The sequence below is a fragment of the Telopea speciosissima genome, chromosome 5 (assembly GCF_018873765.1).
Source record: "Telopea speciosissima isolate NSW1024214 ecotype Mountain lineage chromosome 5, Tspe_v1, whole genome shotgun sequence".
Lineage (NCBI taxonomy): Eukaryota > Viridiplantae > Streptophyta > Magnoliopsida > Proteales > Proteaceae > Telopea > Telopea speciosissima.
This window is the reverse complement of record NC_057920.1, coordinates 57,269,557-57,295,147: the sequence shown is the minus strand read 5'-3', so window position 1 is coordinate 57,295,147 and position 25,591 is coordinate 57,269,557. Positions and strand designations below refer to the sequence as shown.

General features: G+C 39.1%; 1 protein-coding gene across 1 annotated transcript; it reads left to right on the top strand.

Annotated features, from left to right (window-relative positions):
- Nucleotides 1–22,061: 22,061 nt before the first annotated feature.
- Nucleotides 22,062–23,719, top strand: LOC122663432 (U-box domain-containing protein 26-like). Its single transcript, XM_043859145.1, has 3 exons — nt 22,062–22,067; nt 22,198–23,495; nt 23,589–23,719. Exon 2 carries the CDS (start codon nt 22,252–22,254, stop codon nt 23,488–23,490), a length of 1,239 nt encoding a protein of 412 aa, XP_043715080.1. The 5' UTR covers nt 22,062–22,067; nt 22,198–22,251; the 3' UTR covers nt 23,491–23,495; nt 23,589–23,719.
- The last annotated feature ends 1,872 nt before the right edge of the window (nt 23,720–25,591 follow it).

Genomic DNA, 25,591 nt, shown 5'->3' with positions numbered 1-25,591 from the left:
AGAAGGGGCCATATTTGTTAATTTCTATGGATATACTACGAAACAAGTACGATTACAAATAGTAAAGTAAGAAGACTTATCTTTGACATAGTTGACTTACCGGATTTTAATTTATGCGAATCACCCAAATCGAGTGAAAAAATACAAAACCTGATTAGGAGTTACGAAGACTTGCCAAGTTTAAGAAATGATCACACCAAGTCTAAGTCAATCTGAATTTTAATATGTAAAATTTACCGAGTTTGTTTTTTAAATTGGGCAATTTATAATTCATTGACCATAAGCTTAGTCTACAATTAAACAAAACCTTAAAAAATTTTTTTGTTGTCTTCAACCGTAGCACTTTTTTTGAAGCCTCGCAAATTTAGTGTTCCTAATGAAATAATTTTTTCATAGATTAGGTATATATCTAACCCCATTCAAAGTTCATACAATCTCATCAAACATGCGAATCCATACGTTCCAATCCTGATAATCTTTCTTTCACATTGTTTGTCATTTTGATCGTATCATTATCACATGCATGATATGTACAAATTGATCCTTGATTGGACATTTGTGAAATAAAAAACAAAAATCTAAAATCCAATCTGAAGTTTTTGTACCTAATGAAGTAGTGAGAAAGATATCTCCATCACTCTAAGACCTTTCTACGATAGCAGCATTAGATGATCTATCTTCATTCTTCTTTGTTATCATTTTTCTTCCTTTAATCTTTCTTATGCGTTGACAATTTCTCCTTAAATGACCTTTTTCCTTGTAATAATAATAAGTTATTTTGTGACCTTTTGACTTGGAGTGACCCTAGTTTAGGCTTGTTGAACTCTTCCTTTCTCTTATTTCACCTACATCTACTCGAATCACTAACTGTAACCAAGGTATTACCCCCTCTAACGTTCCCTCATTGTTACTTTTTTTACGTGTCTTATTATCACCAAAACAGTAATAATCTCGTCAAGTTTGAGAGTATCCTTACTAAACAGTAGTGTAACCATAATGTGATCAACTGTAGGAGATAGTGAATCTAATATGAGAGGTGCCTTGACCTCCTCTTCGATCTTATCTAGAGTCATCAATTTCATCAATATCTTGTTAAACTCATCCAAATGCACCTCAAATTTTGCTCTTTCTTACGATCGAAGACCATATAACTTTTTCTTAAAAAAATAATTCAATTTGTCAACAACTTTGATTTGTACCGTCTCTCCAATTTTGTTCAGACCTCCTTCGAATCCACCAACCTAATAACCTCGCAAAGAGTATTATCTGCTAGATACAACTGGATCATGTTATTCTTTAGATCCCTCAACTCTGACCACTCATCTTTAGCCATCTTGTCCAATTTGTCTGATTTTTTCTTGAGAGCATTAACCGTCTTATCTTGTGTGAGAATATTATTCAATTATTATTGCCATAAATTGAAATCATTATGGCTATTGAAACGTTTTATAGAAAAGCTTTAACTTTTCATCGTTATTTAATTTACTTGATCTGTGCCTTCAATGTTCACCATTGGCCTCAACGAACCTATCAGTGTTGATCTTGCAGAAACATTAACAATCTATACCAACAAAAGAGAATCTGCCCGATTTGCAACGTCCACAATATCAGAAAATATTGGGATACCAAACTCCACCCGTGAACAACCTCTTCACGTTTTGATTTCTTCCCAAGTAATTTTTTTTTTTTTTTTTTTTTTTTTCTCCAGTAGGGTTTCCCGTTCACCCACCCTTTTCTCTTTCTTGTTATTTTTTCCTCTTAACACTGTGGGTTCTTCTTCTCCTCTTCCTTTTTGTAGCCTTTTGCACTTTCTTCGAAGGAGAAAGTTTCTTCTCACCGTACACTTCCTCTTCTTTTCCCCCTTCAGCAGCACCTTCTTCTTTTTTTACACGGACACATACCGGAGGGGAAAATAGATCTGCGCATTCTTGTGAGGAAAACAAAAACCACTAACCAGCTGATAAACATACCTTTTACCACTCTCTTGCGCACCATCCATTCCCATAATAATTAGTCACTTCAACTTCTCAGCATAAAATATAATCATATTATCAGACTACCACAGGCTGATTCTCAAAAATCACCTAAAGCTATGTTTGGTAAGAAAAAGAATCTTAAATATAAAATAAAAGAAGAAAATATTTTCTTGGTGTTTCATTGGCAAATAAAAAATAAAAAAAATCCAATGAAAATAATCACGTCATAAATACCAATCAAATGAGGTATGTTTTGTATGCAATATTAAGGGTATCCACTCATACTGCATATCGCATACCGTGTATCGATACTAATAACAAATTGTTTATACTATATCGAATAAATTAGATATAATATTGGTATGAGATACTTGTACCGAGTCGATATAGACAAAATAGTAAAAATAAACCATACTATAACGAATAGATACGATACAATATCGATATGAAATACTTATATTGATCCAGTATTCAATACGGTATCAATATGAGGTGAAAGTACTATATATTGTACCGGTACCATACCAAATATCTGATACCATACCGATTAACACCCTTAGTACTACGCATCATACATTCTCAAATTAACAATGAAACAAAATTCACAACCTAACTATTCATCATCTCCTTCCTACAAAACACGGAATCGGTCCTAAGAACCTTAGAATCGACTCTCATATATGAAATTCAGTGATTCTAAAATTCAATTAACGGGTCCATGTCTAGGGCGGCTGAGAACACTAAATCTTAACTGACGTGTAGGCACCGGGCATTCTCCAAGCATTTGTCATTTTTTTTTAAAATTTGTGCAACTCTGCATAAAAATTGACCCCAAAGAGATCTACTGTTGCGTGCCAGGAAAATTCTTAGCCACATCAGAGTAAAGTTACTTAAAGAGACTCCATTTATAGTGATCAACTCTATCAAACATTGGTTTGATTGTGTATCCCTTAATTTATTGACTTCACAGTTCGCAACAATCTTCTAGAACTTTATCTTACCAGATGATAAATTTCATTTGGACTTGAAAGCACAATTGAAAAACTGAGTTTTGACTAGGCCGAGTCTCCTAAGTTGAGTTAAAATTTCAAAAAATTCGATCAAGAGTCATGTAGATCAGATCACAAAAAAAATAAAATGATAGACTGGGTCATAAACCATTTGAGTCAAATAAGCCTCAATATTTTTACTTGAATCATGACAAACTTGGTGAGTTTTGTCGTTTTAAAAAAAAAAACACTATAATGTGGGTTTACTTAGAAACTGAGTTGACGTAAAATAGTAAACCCATATTCTAAAATAATAAAAAAACCCTCAACTCCTCGACTCCCTTCTCTTGTCCACTAGTATGAACGCAAAGTGCAATGATCTGTGATTCCTTGATTTTAATTATTCCTGATTTTTCCATATTCTTCTGATTTTTTACTAATTTATACATATCTATTGTATTAAAAAAATTAAAAAACATGACTCGTCTTGACCAGGTTTGATAAGGCCGAGTCACCAAGTTTTTTCGAAAGACGAGTCGAGTCAAAAAACTTGGGTTTTGATGTATTTATTATATTTTTTTAATACAATAAATACGTATTCAATACATTAGTAAAAAATCAAAAAAATACAGAAAATACAGGAAAATCGAAAAGAAAAAAAAAAAAAATCAAGGAATCACATATCAATGCATTTTGAGTTTATACCATTTGATTTTGAACAAGAAAAAGGAGTCGAGAAGTTGAGGGTTTCTTAGTGTTTTCGAATACATATTTGCTATTTTACTCAACTCAATTTTTAAGTGAATCAGCTTTATGAATTTTTTTTAAAACAATGATACTCGTCGAGTTTGTCATAACTCAGGAAAAAAAAAACTTGGACAATTTTTTATCCAATCTCGCTAATGTTTTACCTTGACCTAGTCTACATGACTCTTGATCAGATTTTCCAAAATTTTGATTCAACTTAAGCAATTCGCTCAATTAAGATCCAATTTTCCAACTATGCTTGAAAGTTGAAATTTAATAAGAAAATACAAAAATGTGGGATTTATTTGTGCATCAAATTCGAAACAAATCACTAAATAGTAATTAAAGTGTATTAAGTTCATTAATTCTCAAATCTCAAAGACTAGACAGAGACTTCATCTCAGTTTTTTTTTAGTTGGAGGAAAAGGACTTAATTTGTTTGTGCGTATTTAAAACGCATAAAGAATGCCTAATTTGTCGCAGACTCGCAGTCTTCAAAATTCATCCATTTTCTTTGTAGTTGCAATGCATGCACATTATTTTAAAAAATAGGTTGGGCTGGAAAGTGGGATTGTTCAAACTTTGACCAAGATTAGAGTCTTTAGTCAATAATGATTGCCAACGTAGAATCTGGGGCTTCAAAATTTCTGACCCATTGGTGGATTGCCCAAACCCATACATGATTGAACCATTCAAATATTTGGGACTCTGATATTTATTCTACATGTTTTAGAATAATTTATGGTATACGATTTTGTGTACGGTTATGCACCATGTACGATCATATCCACCTCTCACAAGAGGGTCAAAATGATTATAATAACACCCCATATTTGACACTTCGTAACCCATTCTACCTGATGCGGGCATGCGTGAAAATCCTCCCCGTAATTTATTTATGGGAAATATTTATTCGTGAAATCCATCTTCATTGTGCTACATGGAATGATGGTGTGACAACTTTGACTATTGGATAGATGGTATATACTATGTATTAGCTATGTGTCCTATTTTAGAGCCTAATTAAATTAAGGAAAGAAGAATGTTGTCCAGTTGCGTGGCCCCTACACCAATGCAGGGACCAATGACGGAATGCACAAGGGCATTGACTAGGGAGATTTTTCATTTTGTAGGGAACAGGACGATCACTTCAGGGGTTGTGTTTGGGCGCAGGCTGAACACAACCAGACAATGTTCTTTTTCCCTTTAATCAAATACTCTCCTTTTATGTATTGACTTGCATCCTCATATATGTCCATGCATGTGTATGCTATGTTGAACACAACTTTGCACTCTCCCATAGTCCTAGGTACCTGTCCAAAAAATTTGGGTCCATCCTATCTACCATGTGATAGATATTTGGGCAATTAAGATTTTCAAGATAGTTGTTCAGAAAAATTTTACCCTTCCTTTTTTACTTGTCTTAATAGCGCAGTTATAATTTCTTTTTAGGGGTTGGACACATTGCTAGCTTTCTTGGAGCTATTGGCTCAACCAATGGGGGGTTAGGATGAGATTGGGGCAGGATGACTTTTCTAGGGGGAGGAGAGATGCAGGACCAGTATTGGACATAGTGCTAATGTGGCCAACCTTTACCCTTTCTTTTTTATCCCAAAACCCTACATCTTTTGGAAAGTGAAAGGGATCAGAAGTAGTTTTCTGTCCGGCACTGTGGCTTATGCCAACACTCCCATGTGTCTATCTCTCTCCTCCTCAAAACAAGGGGGCAGAAGTATCTTTTCATATGGAGATGAGAGAGATAGACTCATGAAAGTGCTGGTTTAGGGCACACTCCCGAACTTCTATTTCCCAAAATGAAATGTAGCCTTCAGCCAACACCATTGGCTCAGGCATTTCTATGATAAATGTCCTTCTAAGACGTTGAAAATTTTGTAAAAACAAATGATGAGAATTTCATCTACCACTAGTACTAAGCTTTCAATTCAGATCGTTTACGGCCCAACTACCCGTAGCGGCTTGTGTGGCATAGACTGGGCTGCACGCGCAATGACCGCCTTACCCTCGCTCGGGCAAGGCATTTGAACAGAGATAAGGCGGTCTTAGCGCATGCGATTTAGTCTGTGCCGCACAGGCCGCTACAGCCAGTGCGCCGTAGAGGATCTGAATCCCTAAACTTTCTATGATAAAATAATGAACGTGTCGACCCCCATCCGTTTGGTAGAATAATCATAATTCACTTTACTATTATTGTAAGGTATCCAAAGACTGATTACTTTACTTATAAATTACACCACTAATAATCTACAATAATATGACAAATATCTCTAATCCAATCGAAGATTAAATATAAAAAAAAAACCATTAATTTTGTTTATGAAAGAACAAAGGAAAATATCATTGCATGAAAAAGGAGAAAAACTGAGAAATTGAAAAAGAAAAAAATATGTATGTAGGGTGGAGGTTGGGCATTTTGATAGCTTTCCGGCTTGGAGCTAGCGGCTCAACCAATGGGGGAGGGGACTAGGATGGGAAGTGTAAGGGGGATTTTTCCAAGGGAGGAGAGATGCAGACACAGTATTGGGCACAACATTAGCATGCGCAATCGTTACCCATGTATGTATTAAAGGGAAACAAGATCATTTCCTAAAAAATATTAATGATTCTAAAGCAAATGGACAACTCTAGAATGGCAATAGAAAAGCTCCATTCGGTTCCAAGTAAAAGAGAAGTGAAATCGTTTTTGAAAAGAAAAAGTACAGTTTTGTAATCATAATTTGGTAAACATGTTTTTTAGATATAAAATTTAGGGCACGAGAATGTTACCTAGTCACATGGCCCTTGCGCCAGTGCGAGGGCCAATGGGAGCATGTGCGTAAGCATCACAGAGGGGCATGATTTCCGCCTTTCCGTGGTGCAAGGTGGTTATTTTATACCTATTGTATCTAAGCGCAGGGCCGCATGACCAGATAGTGTTATTTTCTCTTAAAATTTATTTTACTTTTCAAATCAAAGGAATTTAATTGCAAAGTAAGTGAAATTTAATAACCAAATTTTGTATGCTTTGGAGTTTGTTACACCATCATGTGAGATATTAAATTATAAAAAAAAAGTCTATTTTTTGTTTTGGTTTGATTTTATTTCCCTCCACAGCTTCCCTTTATTTCCTTTGCAACCAAGCAGAGTCAATTAGCGCATCACACAATCTGTAGAAGAACCATCCAAATTCTTAGTTCTATACACCTCTAAGCTAATGAATCTCTTGGCCCCTCCAAATTCTTAGTTTTGTAATAATGTGATGGTCTATAGACCTTTAACTCTTATTTCCCTCTCAAAACTAAGGATTTTAGCTATAAAATATAGCAAAACCAATAATCAGATTTAGAATATTTTGAAATTAATTTACACAAACATATTACTCGTAATGATTACAAAAGTTTTTTTTGACTTTAATTTGATTTGATTTTCCTTCTTTTCACTTCCCTTTCTTGCAGCCAGACGGTCTAAATGATGGGATCATAATCATGAATTGTTTAGACCAGAATACGTGAAATAACCATGAGGGCATGGAGACCATTATAATGGCTAGCTAAGACTCAAGGTAAGCATATAATTCTGATTTTCTATATATAGTGGAGCGTTCTCTGTGGGTTATGTGCGCGTGTTACGTGCTAGAGAGAGGGGGGAGTGGCCACGTGCATGAGGGAGGAGATAACTTCCATGGTTAGTGGGTGAAGTCATTATTTTATGTATGAGGTCATCATTTTAGGTGGGTTGCTATGTTATTTTATGTAGGCTTTCACTGTATGTAGGTAGTTATAGAGTATGGGTTGCTATTTTGAGGGATGGAGAGCATTATGTGGGCTGTTATAGGGGAGAGGTAGTGAGGTGTCGTGAGTAGGTGGAGTTGGTTATGTACACAGATAAATAGTATTGATTCGTTGAATGAAGGGGGGAAATTAACCAAAACTACTCTTGAGTAGAGAGGTCAGGCTTCCTCGATTAAGCCACTTTGTCTTGATTAATATTCTTCTTCCTGTTTAGATTCTTCTCTTCACTATAGGTGGGAAGAAACGATCCCCCTCGTATATACCAGCTTGGTATCAAAGCCTGGGAATGGATCAGAGGGTGGAGCGACTAGAAGAGGATGTGAGTTCTCTAAACGAAGGGCAGCAACAAATTCTGTCGAAATTAGAAAGCCAACAACAGCTGCTAGCGAAGATTGGGGATATGTTTGAGCGCATGAGTCTTCACCTTCCAATCCAAGAAGAGGGAGATGTAGGGGAGAATTCGCGGGCTTCATCTCAAAACCACGGAGCGCAAAAGACTCCTATCATCACCCCTACTGTGAGGACCACAACTTCACAACAAACAGTTCATCCCAAATTGGTCAAGCTCAATTTTCCCCATTACAATGGTGAGGAGGATACTACGAGCTGGACATGCCGGGTAGAGCAGTTTTTTGATTTTCACCAAACGCCGGAGGCGGAGAAGGTGGCCCTAGCATCCTTCCATCTCGAAGGAGAGGCACAACTGTGGTACCAACTTCACAAGCAAAGTGGAGGCTGTGGAACCTGGCCGGAATTCTGTGAGGGCTTACACGCAAGGTTCGGCCCGACACCGTTCCAAGATTTCTTTGGCGAATTGGCTAAGCTGCAACAAACGAGTTCTGTTCGTGATTACCAGACAAGGTTCGAAAGAATCTTATCAAAGGTGGGTTACCTACCACCCAATAGGCAGATCAGTTGTTTTTTGAGTGGGTTACGGGACAATATTAAGGCGGATGTTCTGGCCGCGCGACCATCTACCATTTCAAATGCAATCGGGTTAGCACGACTATTCGAAGCGAAGAGCATGTCACAGCAGAGACGTTTCGCACCACCAACAGATCCTCGCAAGCTGCCTGCAACCAACAAGGAGCCGCCAAATGCAGGGACTGTGCTGCCGATCAAAAGAATGACGGCTAGCGAAATGCAGGAGAGGAGGAGCAAGGGGCTTTGCTATAACTGCAACGAGCGCTTCGTTCCAGGCCACCGATGTAAAAAACTATTTTTGATTGAAGGATATGACGTTGACGAGGAGGAGGAAGCGACGGTGGACGCTCCAAATGATATAGTAGATGAGGGGTACGGCTTGCCTGAGATTTCCTTACATGCAATATGTGGGGATAAGGCTCCAGAGACGATGAGGATCGCAGGTAGACTGGGACATGTGGCAGTCACAGTCTTGATCGATTCTGGTAGCACTCACAATTTCCTGAGCTTAAAATTAGCTACAAAGGTGGGGCTCATTCCTACAAATAAGCAGCCTTTTGAAGTCATGGTAGCATCTGGAGAGAGAATCGCAAGCCCAGGCATGTGTACCAACGTTGCATTAAATGTGCAAGGAGTACCTATTGTTGCAGATTTTTTCCTCTTATCCCTTGGTGGTTATGAAGTAGTACTTGGAGCCCATTGGCTGAGAACTCTTGGTCCTATTACATGGGACTTTGCCAACCTTACCATGAAGTATGAGGTGGTAGGCAAGATAGTTGAACTCAAGGGCATGAAGGCTGGAGTAGATAAGATAGTAGGAGATCCCACTAGAGAAGCAAGACGTAGCAAGCAAGGACTCTTACTGCAACTGTATTCGATCTCACCTTCCTCCACACAAATAGGAGAGGGACCCACTTCAAAGCCACTACAACGTCTCCTACACAAGTATGAAGACGTGTTTATCGAACCCACAGGCCTTCCTCCAATGCGGTTGCATGATCACCGAATTCCTCTCAAGGCCAACTCGCAACCGGTTTGTGCCAAAGCCTATCGTCACCCATATTTTCAGAAGAAGGAGATCGAACGATTGGTGGGGGACATGCTATCATCGGGCATCGTACGTCCAAGTAACAGCCCTTATTCTTCGCCTGTGATTTTGGTCAAAAAACACGATAATTCTTGGCGTATGTGCGTGGATTACAGGGCATTGAACAAAATTACCATCAAGGATAAATTCCCGATTCCTCTTATAGATGAGTTATTAGATGAACTCCATGGTGCACGAGTTTTCTCTAAGCTGGACCTCCGCTCTGGCTATCATCAAATCAGAGTCGTTTCCGAAGATACTGAAAAAACGGCATTTCGAACCCATCACGGCCATTATGAATTTTTGGTGATGCCATTCGGACTCACCAATGCACCTTCCACTTTTCAGGCACTGATGAATCAGGTATTTAAGGAGCATTTAAGGAAGTTTATTTTGGTTTTCTTTGATGACATCTTAATTTATAGCACCACGTGGGAGGAGCATCAGAAGCACCTGGAGGTGACCTTGCAAATTCTAAGAGAACACAAGTTGTTCGTGAAGCGGGAGAAATGTAACTTTGGACAATCTAGCGTTCACTACCTAGGTCATATTATCTCTGCCGATGGAGTAGCAGTTGATCCAGATAAGGTATCGGCCATGTTGAGCTGGCCAAAGCCCAAGACAATAAAGACCATGCGTGGGTTTCTTGGATTAACGGGCTATTACCGTAAATTTATTCAAAATTACGGTAAAATAGCTGGGCCACTCACTGGAATGCTTAAAAAAAACAATTTCAATTGGACACCAACAGCTGAGGAGGCGTTCACACAACTCAAAGCCGCGATGACATGCGCTCCAGTCCTGGCATTACCCGACTTCTCATCAGAGTTTATTGTTGAGTGTGATGCAAGCGGGTCGGGTATAGGAGCCGTGCTCCTACAAAAAAGGCCGATTGCTTTCCTTAGTCATTCGTTGAAAGGAAAAAATCTTTTGCTTTCAACCTATGAAAAGGAAATCCTAGCACTGGTGGTAGCCGTTCAAAAGTGGCACTCTTACCTGATTGGCCGACAATTCGTGGTTAGGACTGACCAGAGGAGTTTGAAATATCTATGGGAGCAAAAAATAACTACCCCTGCCCAACAGCGGTGGTTATTTAAACTGATGCATTACGACTTCGTCATAGAGTATAAAAGAGGGAAAGAGAACGTGGTCGCAGATGCACTTTCACGGAGAGAGGAAGTAGTAGGAAAAGAAGGAGAAAAAGAAGGAGATGAAGGGGGGGTAGCCGAGCAACACATCATGGCCTTATCCATGCCTTTGACTAATTGGATAGAGGCCATAAAAGAAGAAATTGCTTCCAACGTGGAGATGCAACAAATCCTTACAAAAATAAGAGAGGATGAAGCCGTGGGGCCATGGGAGGATAGAGGTGGAGTTGTATTTTTTAAGGAGAGGATTTATATCCCTACAAATTCTCCACTTATAGCCACCATTATTGACCAGTTCCACAACAGCACGCATGAAGGATTTCAGAAGACTTATCATCGGATAAGGGCGACGTTTTATTGGCAGGGTATGCGGAAGTCCATTTTAGAGAAAATAGCCACGTGTGACACATGCCAACGTCACAAGGCAATTCTCCAAACCCCTGCGGGTTTACTGCAACCGCTTCCTATCCCTGAACGTGTTTGGGAGGACATTTCTATGGACTTCGTGGAAGGACTTCCTACTTCTAAGGGAAAGACGGTTATTCTAGTAGTGGTGGATCGACTCTCTAAGTATGCACATTTTCTCTCACTCTCGCACCCCTACACGTCTGCAGGAGTGGCGCAATTATTCTTTGATCAAATTTTCCGACTTCATGGAATGCCCAAGTCGATCGTGTGTGATCGCGACCCTACTTTTACTAGCAATTTTTGGAAGGAACTGTTCCAACTTAATGGGACCCGCTTCAATTTGAGCTCAGCATATCATCCCCAAACCGATGGGCAAAGTGAAGTGGTTAACCGTACAATGGAGATGTATCTCAGATGTTTTACTGGTTCACATCCTAAGGAGTGGAGCAAATGGCTGGCGTGGGCAGAGTATTGCTACAACACTAGTTGGCACTCCGCCATTAAAACTACACCCTTTGAAGCTGTGTATGGTCGATCACCACCATCTCTACTTACCTATGTGCCAGGGACCGCCAAGGTGGAGGCAGTTGAAAGACAATTACTGGATAGGGATACCAAAGTTAAGGAGCTGCGTCACACCCTCATCGAGGCCCAAAACAGAATGAAGCGCATTTATGACAAAAAACATCAGGAGAGAGAATTCGAGATAGGAGATTGGGTCTATGTTAAACTGCACCCTTATCGACAAACATCTCTTGCATTAAGAAGGGCGCAGAAGCTTGCTCCACGATATTATGGTCCATACCAGGTTCTTCAACGCATTGGGAAAGTGGCTTACAAGTTAGATTTGCCGGACTACTCACGCATCCATCCTACGTTCCATGTGTCTCTACTGAAGAAGCAACTTGGAGAGCGGCATCAGACCCAAGAGCAGTTACCGGCGGTGCAAGAAGATGAAACCCTCCATCCTCTTCCACAAGCCATATTAGACCATCGTACACACAAGAGGCAGGCTCAGGTCTTAGTCCATTGGCGTGGACTCTCTCCCTCAGAAGCTACTTGGGAGAACGTGGAAACGATGAAGTTACAATTCCCAGCCCTTGGTCTTGAGGACAAGACCAAACTCAACGGGGAGGAAATATGTTACGTGCTAGAGAGAGGGGGGAGTGGCCACGTGCATGAGGGAGGAGATAACTTCCATGGTTAGTGGGTGAAGTCATTATTTTATGTATGAGGTCATCATTTTAGGTGGGTTGCTATGTTATTTTATGTAGGCTTTCACTGTATGTAGGTAGTTATAGAGTATGGGTTGCTATTTTGAGGGATGGAGAGCATTATGTGGGCTGTTATAGGGGAGAGGTAGTGAGGTGTCGTGAGTAGGTGGAGTTGGTTATGTACACAGATAAATAGTATTGATTCGTTGAATGAAGGGGGGAAATTAACCAAAACTACTCTTGAGTAGAGAGGTCAGGCTTCCTCGATTAAGCCACTTTGTCTTGATTAATATTCTTCTTCCTGTTTAGATTCTTCTCTTCACTATAGGTGGGAAGAAACGATCCCCCTCGTATATACCAGCGCGTGGCAGCTAATGAGAGTGCATGTTGGCATCATAAGGGTGAAATTTTAGCCTTTTATGGGGGGCGTGGTGGTCATTTCGGCCCCCACTATGTTTAGACATGGTCCCTGAACCGCCCTACCTCCATCGAAAGTACCTTGTCCCCATGCAAAGGCAAAAATCCCACCCAGGTCAATGCTTGTGTGTGCGCTTCCATTGGCCAGTGTACACGTGCAGACTCTAGCTAGAGGCCTAGGCAGCGTTCTCTTGCTCATATATATATTTTGTAGAGAGTAATAGCATCTGAATTGTAAAATGACTATAATTAAATAGATAAAGGACAAAGTTTTCCTTCACTGCACTAGAAAATACCACACCATCCTAGGGTTCACAAACTCTAGTTGCCCAAAATACCTTTCAAAACCCCTCCCGCACGCATTTAAAACCCAACTAGTGTATCATGCATAGGACAAGTATCCAAATTAATAATTGACAATACACATGCAACACAATTGCATGAAAGTGATTAAGATCAACCATTTCAAACTCTTCTGTGATCATTTCTAGCGTAAACGACTTGAGTTTTGCTCTAGCTTGGGTTAGGACTGAGGATTGGCTACTCTGAAACCACTGATACGAATCTTGAGAGAAATCAACTCTACTTAGGAATTGAGGGAACTCAAGACCATATCAACCCACATTACATTCCTGTCATAATTGATGTGGGATCAATCGCAATATGACTAATATGAGATCATAACATTATGAATTCATTAGTCATTATTAAAAATTGCGTACCATGTAGGTTCAACATATCATTTTCCAAACGACTTGGGCCCTCGAATTCCCAAGAGGATTTATTTTATTAGTCTTTTTATGGAAATTACATACCAATGTGGGTTCAAGATATTTTTTCCCAAATGAGAATGATTGGACAAGAAATGTTTATTAATTTGACGGTGGATTATGTTGCACTAATAATGGTTTAGAAGATAATTGGAATTCTGGGATTGCACCTCTGGAATTTTTCTTACCTTTTTATGAGACCCAGATTGGGTCAAACTGGGCTGAACCCAATATGAATCCAAAAGAAGCCCAATCCATAAAAATCGCAACCCTATTTCATGTTTTACCTATTAATAACTATCTTTAGAAGGATACAAAGGTATAGCCTAGGGCTGTGTGCGACACAGCTCAACGGTTGGCAGCACCCTGGGCGTACTGGGCTCCCCAGAGACGAGCTAAATTCATAGCCTAACAGATGTGTTCGAGTAAACCCGTTGGTATTTAGCTTGGAGTTGGGTTGGGCATGTCTCCATATTAGATTACCTCATTCCACGCGGGCCATGTGACCATGTAGGGTTCTTTTCCCCTTCTCTTTTTAATGGGAAAAACTTTTCAAAACAGCAACCCAAATATATACCACATAGTAAATTTGACAGGGCCCACTTTGTAGATAGGTAGTAGATCCAATGTCTCTTGCTCATATGTAAAATTTCTATCCAAACATAATTTCCCAACTAGCAAAATTGAAGTTTAAAAGTTCAGGACTATAAGAGAGCGAGTGCACAATATTGGTTGGAGTACCAAAGGAGTGCATGGATGTACATACAAGGAAGGATATTTGATTTAAGTACGTCTTTAAAATTTGATATGTGGCTAATTCAAACCATTTACTATCCATCCAATAGTGAGCCACATCATCATTCCATGTAACACAATGAGGATTGGCCATTCAAATTAGTTCTCCCTGCTTTGTAATAATGATTTTTGAGCAAGAATTATAAGGCTTTGATTAGCAGGATTTAGTGGCTCATGATTGACATATGGCTCACTAGGGTGTCAAAAACTGGCACACATCGGTAGCCTGGCCTAAACTGGCCAACTATAGTTCAAGACCGGAACGATCGAGTATTAAACGTGTCGGGCTCTTGCACTAATCGATTATTAATCAAAAGTTCAAGATACAAGGTAGTAGCCGAAATCACCCGACCAGGACCAACCAAAACCTACACCGACTAGCCCGCCTTCTTAATTCATTCTAATCACAACATGGATAATTTTTTAATTCTCCTTTATTATATACAATTTATTTGTTATTTTATAGATAATTTTTTTTAATCCTCTTTTTTTCCCAGGTTACTCATTTGTGATAGTTTTTATTTTCTCTTTTAGCAAGTGGTGTCTTCAGTTACAAAATTTGTATTGATTTCATGATTATTTGAATCTTTTCCTTTGACAGATTCTTAATTTCCATTCTTTTTTTTCACAGTTTTTAAATCCTTCTCAAGCTTTAGAATATTCATAAAATAGATGACATTTTGATACACATATAGTTGGAGCCTATTTAAAGAGTATTTAGCGTGATAAAGACAATCCTGATTATTGACTAGTAATTGACCAATTGAATAGAAATGTGTCTATACCCTGATCTATGAGGCACCTAAAGAAGTAATAATAATGTGATGTTTTAAATTGGTGGGAATCGATTAGGTTAGATTGAAATTGATTGGGACCAACCGATTGACACCCCAAGCTCTCCATGTATAGGTGATAATATAGCAATTATTTTGGTTTGAATACGACCACCACCTCAAGGCTCAAGCCCACTTAACTGCCTAAACCAAAATGAAGTTTGGGATTCTATAAACCAAGAAGATTTGGTCCTTTGAATTGCATGCCACGTATGAAGTGTGATCTTTCATTAGAGTTCCATTAGTTTATAAATAATATGTGTGGGTGTAGAGTGTGTGACATATGACGATTACTAGGACAGAGCCAGACCACATGCGTGCGGGGTGGGGTTGGGTTGGGTTGGGTGGGTGTAGTACTCAATGTTAGGTGATGGTTACGTTTGTGGCCACTGACGACTACGGTAGATCTCTTTCAAGTTTCGATTCAATTATAAGGGTAATGCCAAGGAGACAAAGCCTGCAGCTGCGGGTGAGCGGGTCTCTTTTTTGGCTTGCCCTTCCATTTGTAATTATTAGACCAGGGTTTTTAGTGCCCAGTATCGGTATCCTATCTGTCTTCGTTGGTATTCGTACTCATGGTTTGAAGTATTAATATCGTATCGGGGATACATATTGATTTTACAAGTGATTGATCCTAATATCGTGCTGATACTGTATCAGTGATATGGCACAGACAAGGGGTAACATGATCGAGAAAAACCCATTTTTAAAGGATAATTAGGGGTAAATTTGTCTAATACGATCGATCCATACCGACACCAATTCGATACCATATCGGTTTTCGAGTTGACCAATACCCATTTTGATACCGTGCACTAAAACCATACTCATATTGTTCTCAATATCGATACCAATATCAATATTGATATAGAATTACTGATCAATTGTATCAAGTCAAATCGGACAATTTTGCCCTCAAAATATCGATATGTAATTTTTTGGACTATTTTGTCTTTCACTGTTCTGATACCACCGATATTGTATTGGTGTAGTATTGATCAGTTACGGCCAATCTGATCTATGGTTTAAGGAATTGGTATTGGATCGATCGTATTGGCCGATTCGTATGGGAGGTAGTTTTCCTTTACCCTTCTCACTTGACCGAGAGGTTCAGATAGTGTGCAGCGCATATTGGGGAACGATACAAAATGAGTGTATTTTTCATTCAACCATGGTGTAAGAAATTTTTCGCTAAAGCGATATGTTTTCTTCTTCATTTTCGAATTACTTATACAATTCAAATAATGGATTCATGTAGATGTTTAATCTCCCTGGACAAGGTTCTTGATGGGGTTCAATTTTTCTCAAGTTTTAGGTTTAGATGTAATGATTGAAGATTTAAGGCTTTACGGTTTAAAATTTGAAGTTTCACTGTTTTAATGGAGTCTTTCAACAATTTCCACGTAGAGATGTAGATTGTTTCTAATGTGTGGATAGACCAGGAAAAAAAAATCCAATTCAAAGTAATATAGCAAATTAAGAAATTATTTATCAAACCTCCTTATAAGGATCATACATACATCACTATTAAGAAGAAAAAAAAAAATTTCAACTAACACACCATTTAATTTATGATAAATGAAATTTCATTCATAACTCGTCTCGTATAAAAATAATAAAGGTGCATGTTCTCTGTCCGGGAGTGCATCTGTGCACAGCCTGAGCCTAGACACATGGGGTGGGACAGGGGTGGGGTTTGGGTCATTTAGGGGGGGTCATTTCGTCTACCCCCATGTGTCTAGTCGCACCCTGTGTCCCTAATCCAGAGAACTTTATCCCAAATAATAAAAGAATACAACAAATTAAGTTCACAACTCACATTAAACACAACAAAGTAATGTAACAAAATTTCTTTGAAAAAAAAATAATGTTACAAATTTTCTTTAAAAATAATAATATAACAAATTTTAAGTTCAAGTCTTGCCAATAAAAAAATGTTTAGAGCAAAAAGCTTAGTATTGTTGACAGAAGGTTCTTTAATTGGCAATTGAATGGGAGCAGTTACAAACTACACTTTTGGAAACTGAAAGTAGGATCTTGGGTATTCTACTTCTCAATTTGATTCTCAACTCTTAGAAAAGAGAAAATTTTGTTGTAATTATAGTTGGAAAATCAGGTTTTTCATTACACTAGTCAAACCTTATAGGGCGAGTCATTTTTTTTTAAATATCTTTTTTCTATTTATCCGAATGTGGAGGTACTGAGACAATAATTGCTTCACATTGAGAAGTAAACAATGGGCTAATATTGAAGACATCGAACAAAAATTTTAAGATTTAACTTAGTCATAGATAAAACTTATGATCTATAAATTATATGGAAAATTGTTCTCTGCACTGGGGGTGTAGGATGCGCCTAGACATATGGAGGGTGGGAGAAATGAATGGGCCACCCCCTGAATGATCGAAGTGATGCACACGTCCTGCTCCATGTGTCTAGGCGCAGCATGCACACCTGTGCACTCCAGGGCATAGAACATCGCTCCAAATAATATATAACCCAATAAAATAAAAAAACAGATTCAGTGAATTTCATACACGGAGCCAATTAAATATGGATTGATTTGGACTTGATTTGATCATTTCTTAAACATTGACAAGTCATGTTCATGAATTACCAAAAAATAGACAAGTCATGTTCATGAGTATTGACCAAATCTCATGTGTGTTTTTTTTTCCTGAACTTGGGGTAACTTGCTCAAAACCTGGTTTTCCAATTGTGACTTGTAATCAAGATTGGTTAGAATAAGATTATAACCTTATTTTTTAACCTTTTATGTATAACATATTTTTTTCTCTAATGAGGATAAATCTTGTCATTTCACATAAAATTACATTAATAAATAACTTTTAATTTTTTGAAAACCCTATTTTACTCTTGTATTAAATAAGGAATAAAACAAGAGGAATTAAAAGAAGGTTACAATTTCTTAATTCCCCATTTTCATGACAACAAGTTGTTCCCTTTGGCTCTGTTTGTTTCGGCGTAAAATTTACCTGGAAATTTTTCATGGCAAATTTTGCTTCTTAAATGTAAAATTTTACAAGTTGAAAAGTTTTCTAATGTTTGTTTTCATAAAAAAATAAACATTGCAACACTTTCCAACATTTAAAATTTTTTATCTAATTTTTTTTGAAGTGAAAATTTTCAAGTAAAATTTTACGCCGAAACAAACGGAGCCTTTAGAAATTTAGGTGGTTTAACCAATAAACACATAATCAAAACCCTTACAAGCTTCGCTTAGGCTAACTTGGCCCAGCCCAATGCGGATAAAAAATTGGGCTCACTATATGCCTAAAAGTTTCCATCGCTCAATCTAGGGATGCCAATTTCCAACCCGAGCAAGTTGAACCGATAGGAAAATTGGGCCAAACCAAACCCTTATCGATACTATTTGGCTTTTATAAAACCAATAAAAAATTGAATCGGACTAAACCAAGCCGGTGAAACCAAAAAATCCAATAAAGGAATTGTACCGAATCGAGCAATTGACGCAAGACACCATGGTTTGAGAAATCAATATCGGATTGATCAGATCGCCTAATTAGTATTGATATCGGTGGAGATCGATTCATGGTTGATCCCATATCGTTGGATCGGTACAGACAAGGGTACAAATATTTAAAAAAAAAAAAATCTAAACTTTTAAAGAAAACAGAGGTAAACCTGACCATGGTTCTAAGTATTGGTATTGTGTCGCCTATATCGGCCGATATGCGTTGGTTTTGTAAGTAGTCGATCCCGATACTATATCGATACCATATCAGTGACACGGTACAGATAAGGGGTAAAATGGTCAAAAATTTTATTTTTTAAAGAGATTCAGGGGTAATTTTATTTGATATGACCAATCCGATCTAATATCGTATCGGTTTTGCAAGTGACAGATACCCAATCCGATGCCGTACACTAGAACCATGAACATGACTATCCAAACCGATACAGACCGATCCGGATATGGACCAATCCGGATCAATATCGATCAAACCGATACAAATTACTAAAACCCTGATTGACACCCTTGACTCAATAGGATATTCCTTCCAATTAAACAATGATTGACGGTCCTTTGTTCACGGAATTACAGCAGCTTTGATGGCCACCAATGCCATCACATAAGAACTCTCACTACTTTGAGTGAACTTTCCTCTAGATTTTTCTCAACCCCAAGAAGCCATTAATCGATGCCACACACATTAACATGCCTCGAGTAGATCAAAAAAGTAAACACGTGGAGATCTCTAGTTCACATCGAGCTTAGAGCTTAACATAGGCCTTACCTATTGGAGCATTTGGACCACATTCCTTCCATCAATGATCCTCTTCCATAGGCAACAAGAATCTCAACCCCCCAACTCTAACCCCAAGGCCAACTTAGATTGGCTCCTTTATACCCGAACAACTAACAAACACACCTTAGTTTTATTAATTCATCAACATAATTAAAAAATATCTTAAGTGTACAACTCATTGTTTGTCACTTATTCTAGATCAAAAGAACAGTTGCCAATTTTAAAAGGTTTTTTTTTTTTTTTGTTTATAATCTATTTTAATAATTTTTACCTACCTAACCTAGTTTAGGTGCGGAAAGGTTAATTGATCAATGACAATATTAAACCCAAAAGAACCTATTCCAATTCTATGTTCACATAGTGAGTCTGATTGATTTAAATTAGAATTGATAGAGACCGATCTTATACCCGATTCTAACAAACCCGAGTGATGAAAAGTCAGCGATATTCGAGATCAAACGTGCTAGGATGGCAATGAAAATAGGACCACTATAAGAAACGGGGTAGTAGGTCGAATCTGAAGCCAACTAAGCTTGCCTCCTTTACAATTCTTACTTTACATGAGTGTGTCATGAGAGCAATACATTACAAATCTATAGGGGAGAAGTTGAAATGATTTGTCATAAAAAAATATGGAAAATTAAAACCCATTCTTTGGTTTCTTCATATAGTCCTTTACCACTCCTCATGTTCTATCTTATCAGGTCAGATTTATAAAATGGAGAGAAGGGAGAAGGAGACCAGCCAGGTAAGATTTCAAAAAAGAAGAGAAAAGTGTCGATGTTGGGGGTCCTCAACCATGGTGTTTAAGATAAGAGACATCTAATTAACTAATGTAGTATAAAGTATGTGGATAAGACTTATAAACTAACAATTCCATATGCTTTTCGAATATGTTGGAAGTAGAATCATTTGAATTATTTATCCAGTATGACAGTAATGCCTTCTCACTTACCTATGCTTAATAAGGTAGCAATAGAGGAATTTTTTTTTTGAAAAAAAGGCACGTTTTCATGGCTCATGCATATTTGCAAATTTTCATTGAAAAAAAAAAACCAATAATATTATGTTATATATTCTGGAAACAGTCTCTCTGGAAACAGGGGTAAGGCTGTACATTTGACCTTCCCTAGACTCTACTAAATGCGGGAGTCTTGTACACTGGATATGGCCTTGATTATGTTATATGTATCTATTATGATGATTAGGGATCAATATCGAAATAGAATAACGACAAAAGAAAAACGACAACAAATCATATATAAAACATAACGATTTTATGTGGTTCATTGTTAGGTATTTGATCAATATGCCAAAAGCTCCAGAGCTGGTGTCACACGTTAAATCAAGCTTTTTAATCTATCCCATTCTAGGTTGGCTAGCCCAATCAAATGCCCATATACTAGAGTAGACCTCATCAATTACATAACATTCATCGAAAATAAATTACATCTACTATTCAGATGAAGAGATTACAAGACTCTCACACATATCTTGTTACGATATCACTCTATATGTATGTGTTAAGATGCATTACAATATAAAGAAACCCTAATTTTTGAGAGAACAAAACTGCTTCCAAGCTCCAAAAAAATTGGAAAGTTACTATCGTTCTTGAATTAGAGTGAGATCAAGAATGATCGTTGGATCAATCTTTCAGTAAGACATTAACAAGAGATTTTTTTTATTTTTATTTTTGGGTAAAAGATTAACAAGAGATTTGATAAGCTGATAACATTGGAGGGAACGGAATTGTGAATGCGGAGCACGAGGTGGTCAAAGGGCTTAGCTGGAAACACGTGCGAGAGAGATTGAGCACGTGCATCGGGGAACCAAAGGTGCAGGCTGGCCCGGCAATCTTGCCTGGTTGACTGGAGACAAATTGGACGTATGGGCGTGGCTTGTGGCGCCCACTGTCGCCCCAAGGCCGCACGCGTGTGTGTATATATCCACTCACTATATTTGTGTAAACATCGCTACACGACATCACAGCTCATCCCTTCCCCAGTTTTCCCCTACGCAGGTGAGTCTCACCATGTGATCTCCTTTACAGATTCTCCAATCTCTCTCACTCTCTATCGCTCTCTCTCCACCACCTGGATAGCACCTTAAGATGAGATCCGATCTAATCTGCTCTGATCTGACGACATGGCCCTCCTTCTCCTTATAGAGTCATCTTGCCTCCACCCAAACTGCGGACCCCACCCAAGACTGAAATGGCAAATTCACCACAAATCCTCCATCTCACGGTTACACCTGTCAACACTATACGTCAACCCCGAAAAGAAAAATCTCACGAATAATTAGACGGGCAACTGGGCCCCACATATTCCAACCTATTATATCCACTTTGACCTTTGACTACCACTAGCCGCAGTAAAAACTGCCAGTTTATCTATCCTTTACTTACTCCAACTCTTTTTTTTTTTTTTTCTTTGGTGACGTAACTGGAGTAAGATTTTAGGAAGATATAAGTGGACCCAAGTGGAACAGAATTAGTTTGACCAGAGTCGAACCCATTATGGGGTTAAGTCCTGGTTTGAAATTAGTGGACACACGTGTGGAGACAGATAGAGAAGCAGTGCTTCGCTGTTGGTATGTTCCGGATTCTAGCATATATAAAGAAGCTGAGAAAGCTGGAGTGTGTGACTCTGTGTCGGTGTCTGTGAGAGAGAGAAAGTGCGAGAGAGAGAGAATTTGCAGAGGAATTCAGAGGAGATAGTAAAAGTTGTCCTTTAGAATGTCGTCTCAGTTTTAGAGGGAGAAAGAGAGAAGAAGACCGACAAGAACAGATCTGTGAAAGAAAAAGAGGAACGAGACGAGACTCGAGAAGGAGAGAAAAATAGCGAAGTGGAAGAAGAGAATGCCAGGGAGCTTAGAGCCATTGGATATAGGGATTCAGATCCCATACCACTTCAGGTGCCCAATCTCTTTAGAGCTGATGCGTGACCCAGTCACCGTTAGCACTGGCCAGACTTACGATCGATCTAGCATAGAGTCTTGGGTCGCCACCGGCAACACCACCTGCCCCGTCACCCGATCTCCTCTCTGCGACTTCACTCTCATCCCCAACCACACCCTCCGCCGCCTCATCCAAGACTGGTGTGTCTCTAACCGCTCCCTCGGTGTCGAACGCATCCCTACCCCAAAACAACCAGCCGATCCAGCCCTTGTCCGCACCCTCTTGGCCCAGGCCTCCTCCGATTCCATTCCTCCTCACTCCCGTCTCTCCGCTCTTCGCCGCCTCAGAGGCTTTGCTCGTGACTCCGACAAGAATCGATCCGTCATCGCCGCTCTTAACGCACGTGACCTCCTCATTTCCATTGTCTTTTCCAACGAATCCGACGATCTCACCCACGAATCGCTCGCGCTTCTCGTTATGTTCCCGCTTGCCGAACTCGAGTGCGAATCCGTCGCTTCACAACCGGACCGCATCGCATTCCTTGCTTTCCTCCTCTCCAATTCCTCCATTGAAGTCCGAGTCAATGCGGCGGCGCTCATCGAGATGGTGGTTACGGGGACTCAGGCGGTGGAGAATCGGATCTTGATTGGGAGCACCGAAGGCGTACTAGAAGGAATAACGACAATCTTGAAACATCCATTGGCGTACCCGAGAGCACTAAAGGTCGGAATAAAGGCTTTGTTCGCTTTGTGTTTGGTGAAGCAGAACCGAACCAAGGCGGTCTCGGCCGGAGCGGTCGAGGCACTCATGGACCGGTTGGCCGATTTCGAGAAATGCGATGCAGAGCGAGCTCTGGCAACGGTGGAGCTGCTTTGCCGAGTTCCGGCGGGTTGCGCAGCGTTTGCTTCACACGCGCTGACGGTTCCGATTCTGGTCAAGATCATACTGAAAATCTCGGACAGGGCAACGGAGTACGCAGCAGGTGCGTTGCTGTCACTGTGCTCGGCGTCGGAGCAGTTGCAGAGAGATGCGGTAGCTGCCGGAGTAGTGACGCAGTTGTTGCTGCTGGTACAAAGCGATTGCACGGAACGAGCCAAACGCAAGGCACAGATGCTGTTGAAGCTTCTCAGAGACTCGTGGCCTGATGATTCCATTACCAATTCTGACGATTTTGGTGGCACTGATGTTTTCCCCTTTTGAGATTCTTCCTCTTTTCTTCTAGAAATTTGAAATTCTATCTCTCTCCCTCTCCATCTTCTTCTTCTTCTACATGGTTGCTTGATGCTTGCTTGTTCAGCCAAAAAGAAGGGAAGTGAAAGAGAGAAATTGGAAATTCAGAATATTGGTATATAGACAAACAGAACAATTAGAATATCTTCTGTATGTAATTTTTAGATTTTGTATGTAAGAATTTTTGTTCTTTTCATTTTAGAAAAAAAAAAAAAAAAAACCAAGGTGGAAGAATCTGAATTGTATCAGTCCATTGGCCCACTAACAAGTGATGAATGATGATGACATAGAGATGATGATGATGATGATGATGTTGGTTCTCAATTATTTCTTATGATCATTTAATCTATTTACGTTTCTTGGTTGGCATTTGACAAAGAGAGATGGAATTAATTCTCTGCTTCGACTACAAATTTAAAAATAAAAAAAAAAAAATGAAAAGAGAAGAGTGAGAGTGAAAGTGGTTTTGCTTTTTCTTCTCTCAATTAAAGATGTAAAATAAAGCAGGCAGAGAAGTCAAAATAGAACAAGAATTGAAGTTGAAGGAACATGAATGGATGGAACAATTATAATTGTCTTCAACTCTCAAGTAATTCTAATAATATTTTCCACAAATAAAGGACGATGGAAAATGCTTGGAATAAAGAAGATTCCGGTATCTGTTCTCAGTGGAATGTAAGTTTTTTCCCCCAAACCCTACTGGTTTGACTCTGCTCTCTGTGTTATCACGTAGGAGGGAATCAAATCGTAGAACCCTAAAATAGTTGTAGTGTGGCACTCACATGGTTTGGTGAAACATATGGGCCCGTAGAATGGAATCACATGATTTCGTGTTTGTCCGATTCAATTATACTCTCTCTATGGACGGTGATTGGATCACTTGCTCACCTATTCTGCTTTGCTTTTTCTATTTATAATTTTCTGTTCAGGCTTGTACTTTTAGGTAGGGGTGAAATAGGACTGTATTTGGTCGAGGTTTTTGTACAACCCAGCAAAACCTTGAGTCCTCTTAGCTCAGTCCAAATCCAACTCGGCCTGATTGACCCTGCTCAGGTCATGCTAAGCCGAGTTGGTCCTGATTGACCTTGGTTGGCCCTTTTGCCATTTGTGTCCTTGTATGTTTTAACACACATAAGACATCGACAACATTAGTCTCTTTTATTTTTTTGTGGTAGAAAGACAACATCAGTCATTTTAAAACATAATAATACTAAAGGCTTAAACAAAATATATAATATTTAATATATAGTACTACAAAATCAGGGCCAGGCTCAACTTGAGGCTTCAGCCCAGGCTTAGCCCGGCCTGACTTGGGCATGAAAATCCCAGCCCAAGCCCGCCTTGTGGGTTGAAAAGCCTAGCCCAAGCCCTGTAAGGGCTCATGGTGGTGGGCTCGGGTTCATAGAGCCAAACTTTTACCTATACTTGTAGGGTCTAAATTTCACCTCTATTTTTTTTTTTTTCGCATTTTCCCTTGCAACCAAATGGACTTATAGCTAGATCTACAAGACTTTTGAATCAAAATTTAAAAAAAAAAATCAAAGATATGTGGAAATCTTTACCTCTTCATCCCGATTCCATTTTCTTAGGCTTAAGAAGATTCTGAAATATTTTTATTTGATTCGAATTGGAAACGATGGAGATTTAACCCACCTGACTGTATTTTGCGATTCTTTTACACACTTCTTATAATTTTGGTTGCCAATTAATTCCTGTTGATTTGATATGCTTTCGGAAGTTGGTTTACTGAGTTGTTATCATGACCCATTTTTGTAGCTTGGGTCTAAAACAAGCACAACTATTTCCCTATAAATATGCCTACATGTAATTTTATCGTTTCAATTACACCCTCTTTTTTTTTTTTTATTTATGAAAATTTCAATTACACCCTCGTCAAGTGCACGTCAAGTATACCCCTAGGATAACGACACGTGGATAGAGATAATCGAACGGTCTAATTTGAAATCCCTAAACCTTAACCCCCAAATTTGATCCACGAAGCTCTCTCCCGCCTAACTCGAGCTCACCAAACCCTCTCTCGGCGGCCCCTCACTGCCTACCGGAGTTTTTT

What these genes read in the sequence shown, in the direction of transcription:
- LOC122663432 (XM_043859145.1), top strand. Translation starts at nt 22,252, where the DNA reads ATGCCAGGGAGCTTAGAGCCATTGGATATAGGGATTCAGATCCCATAC.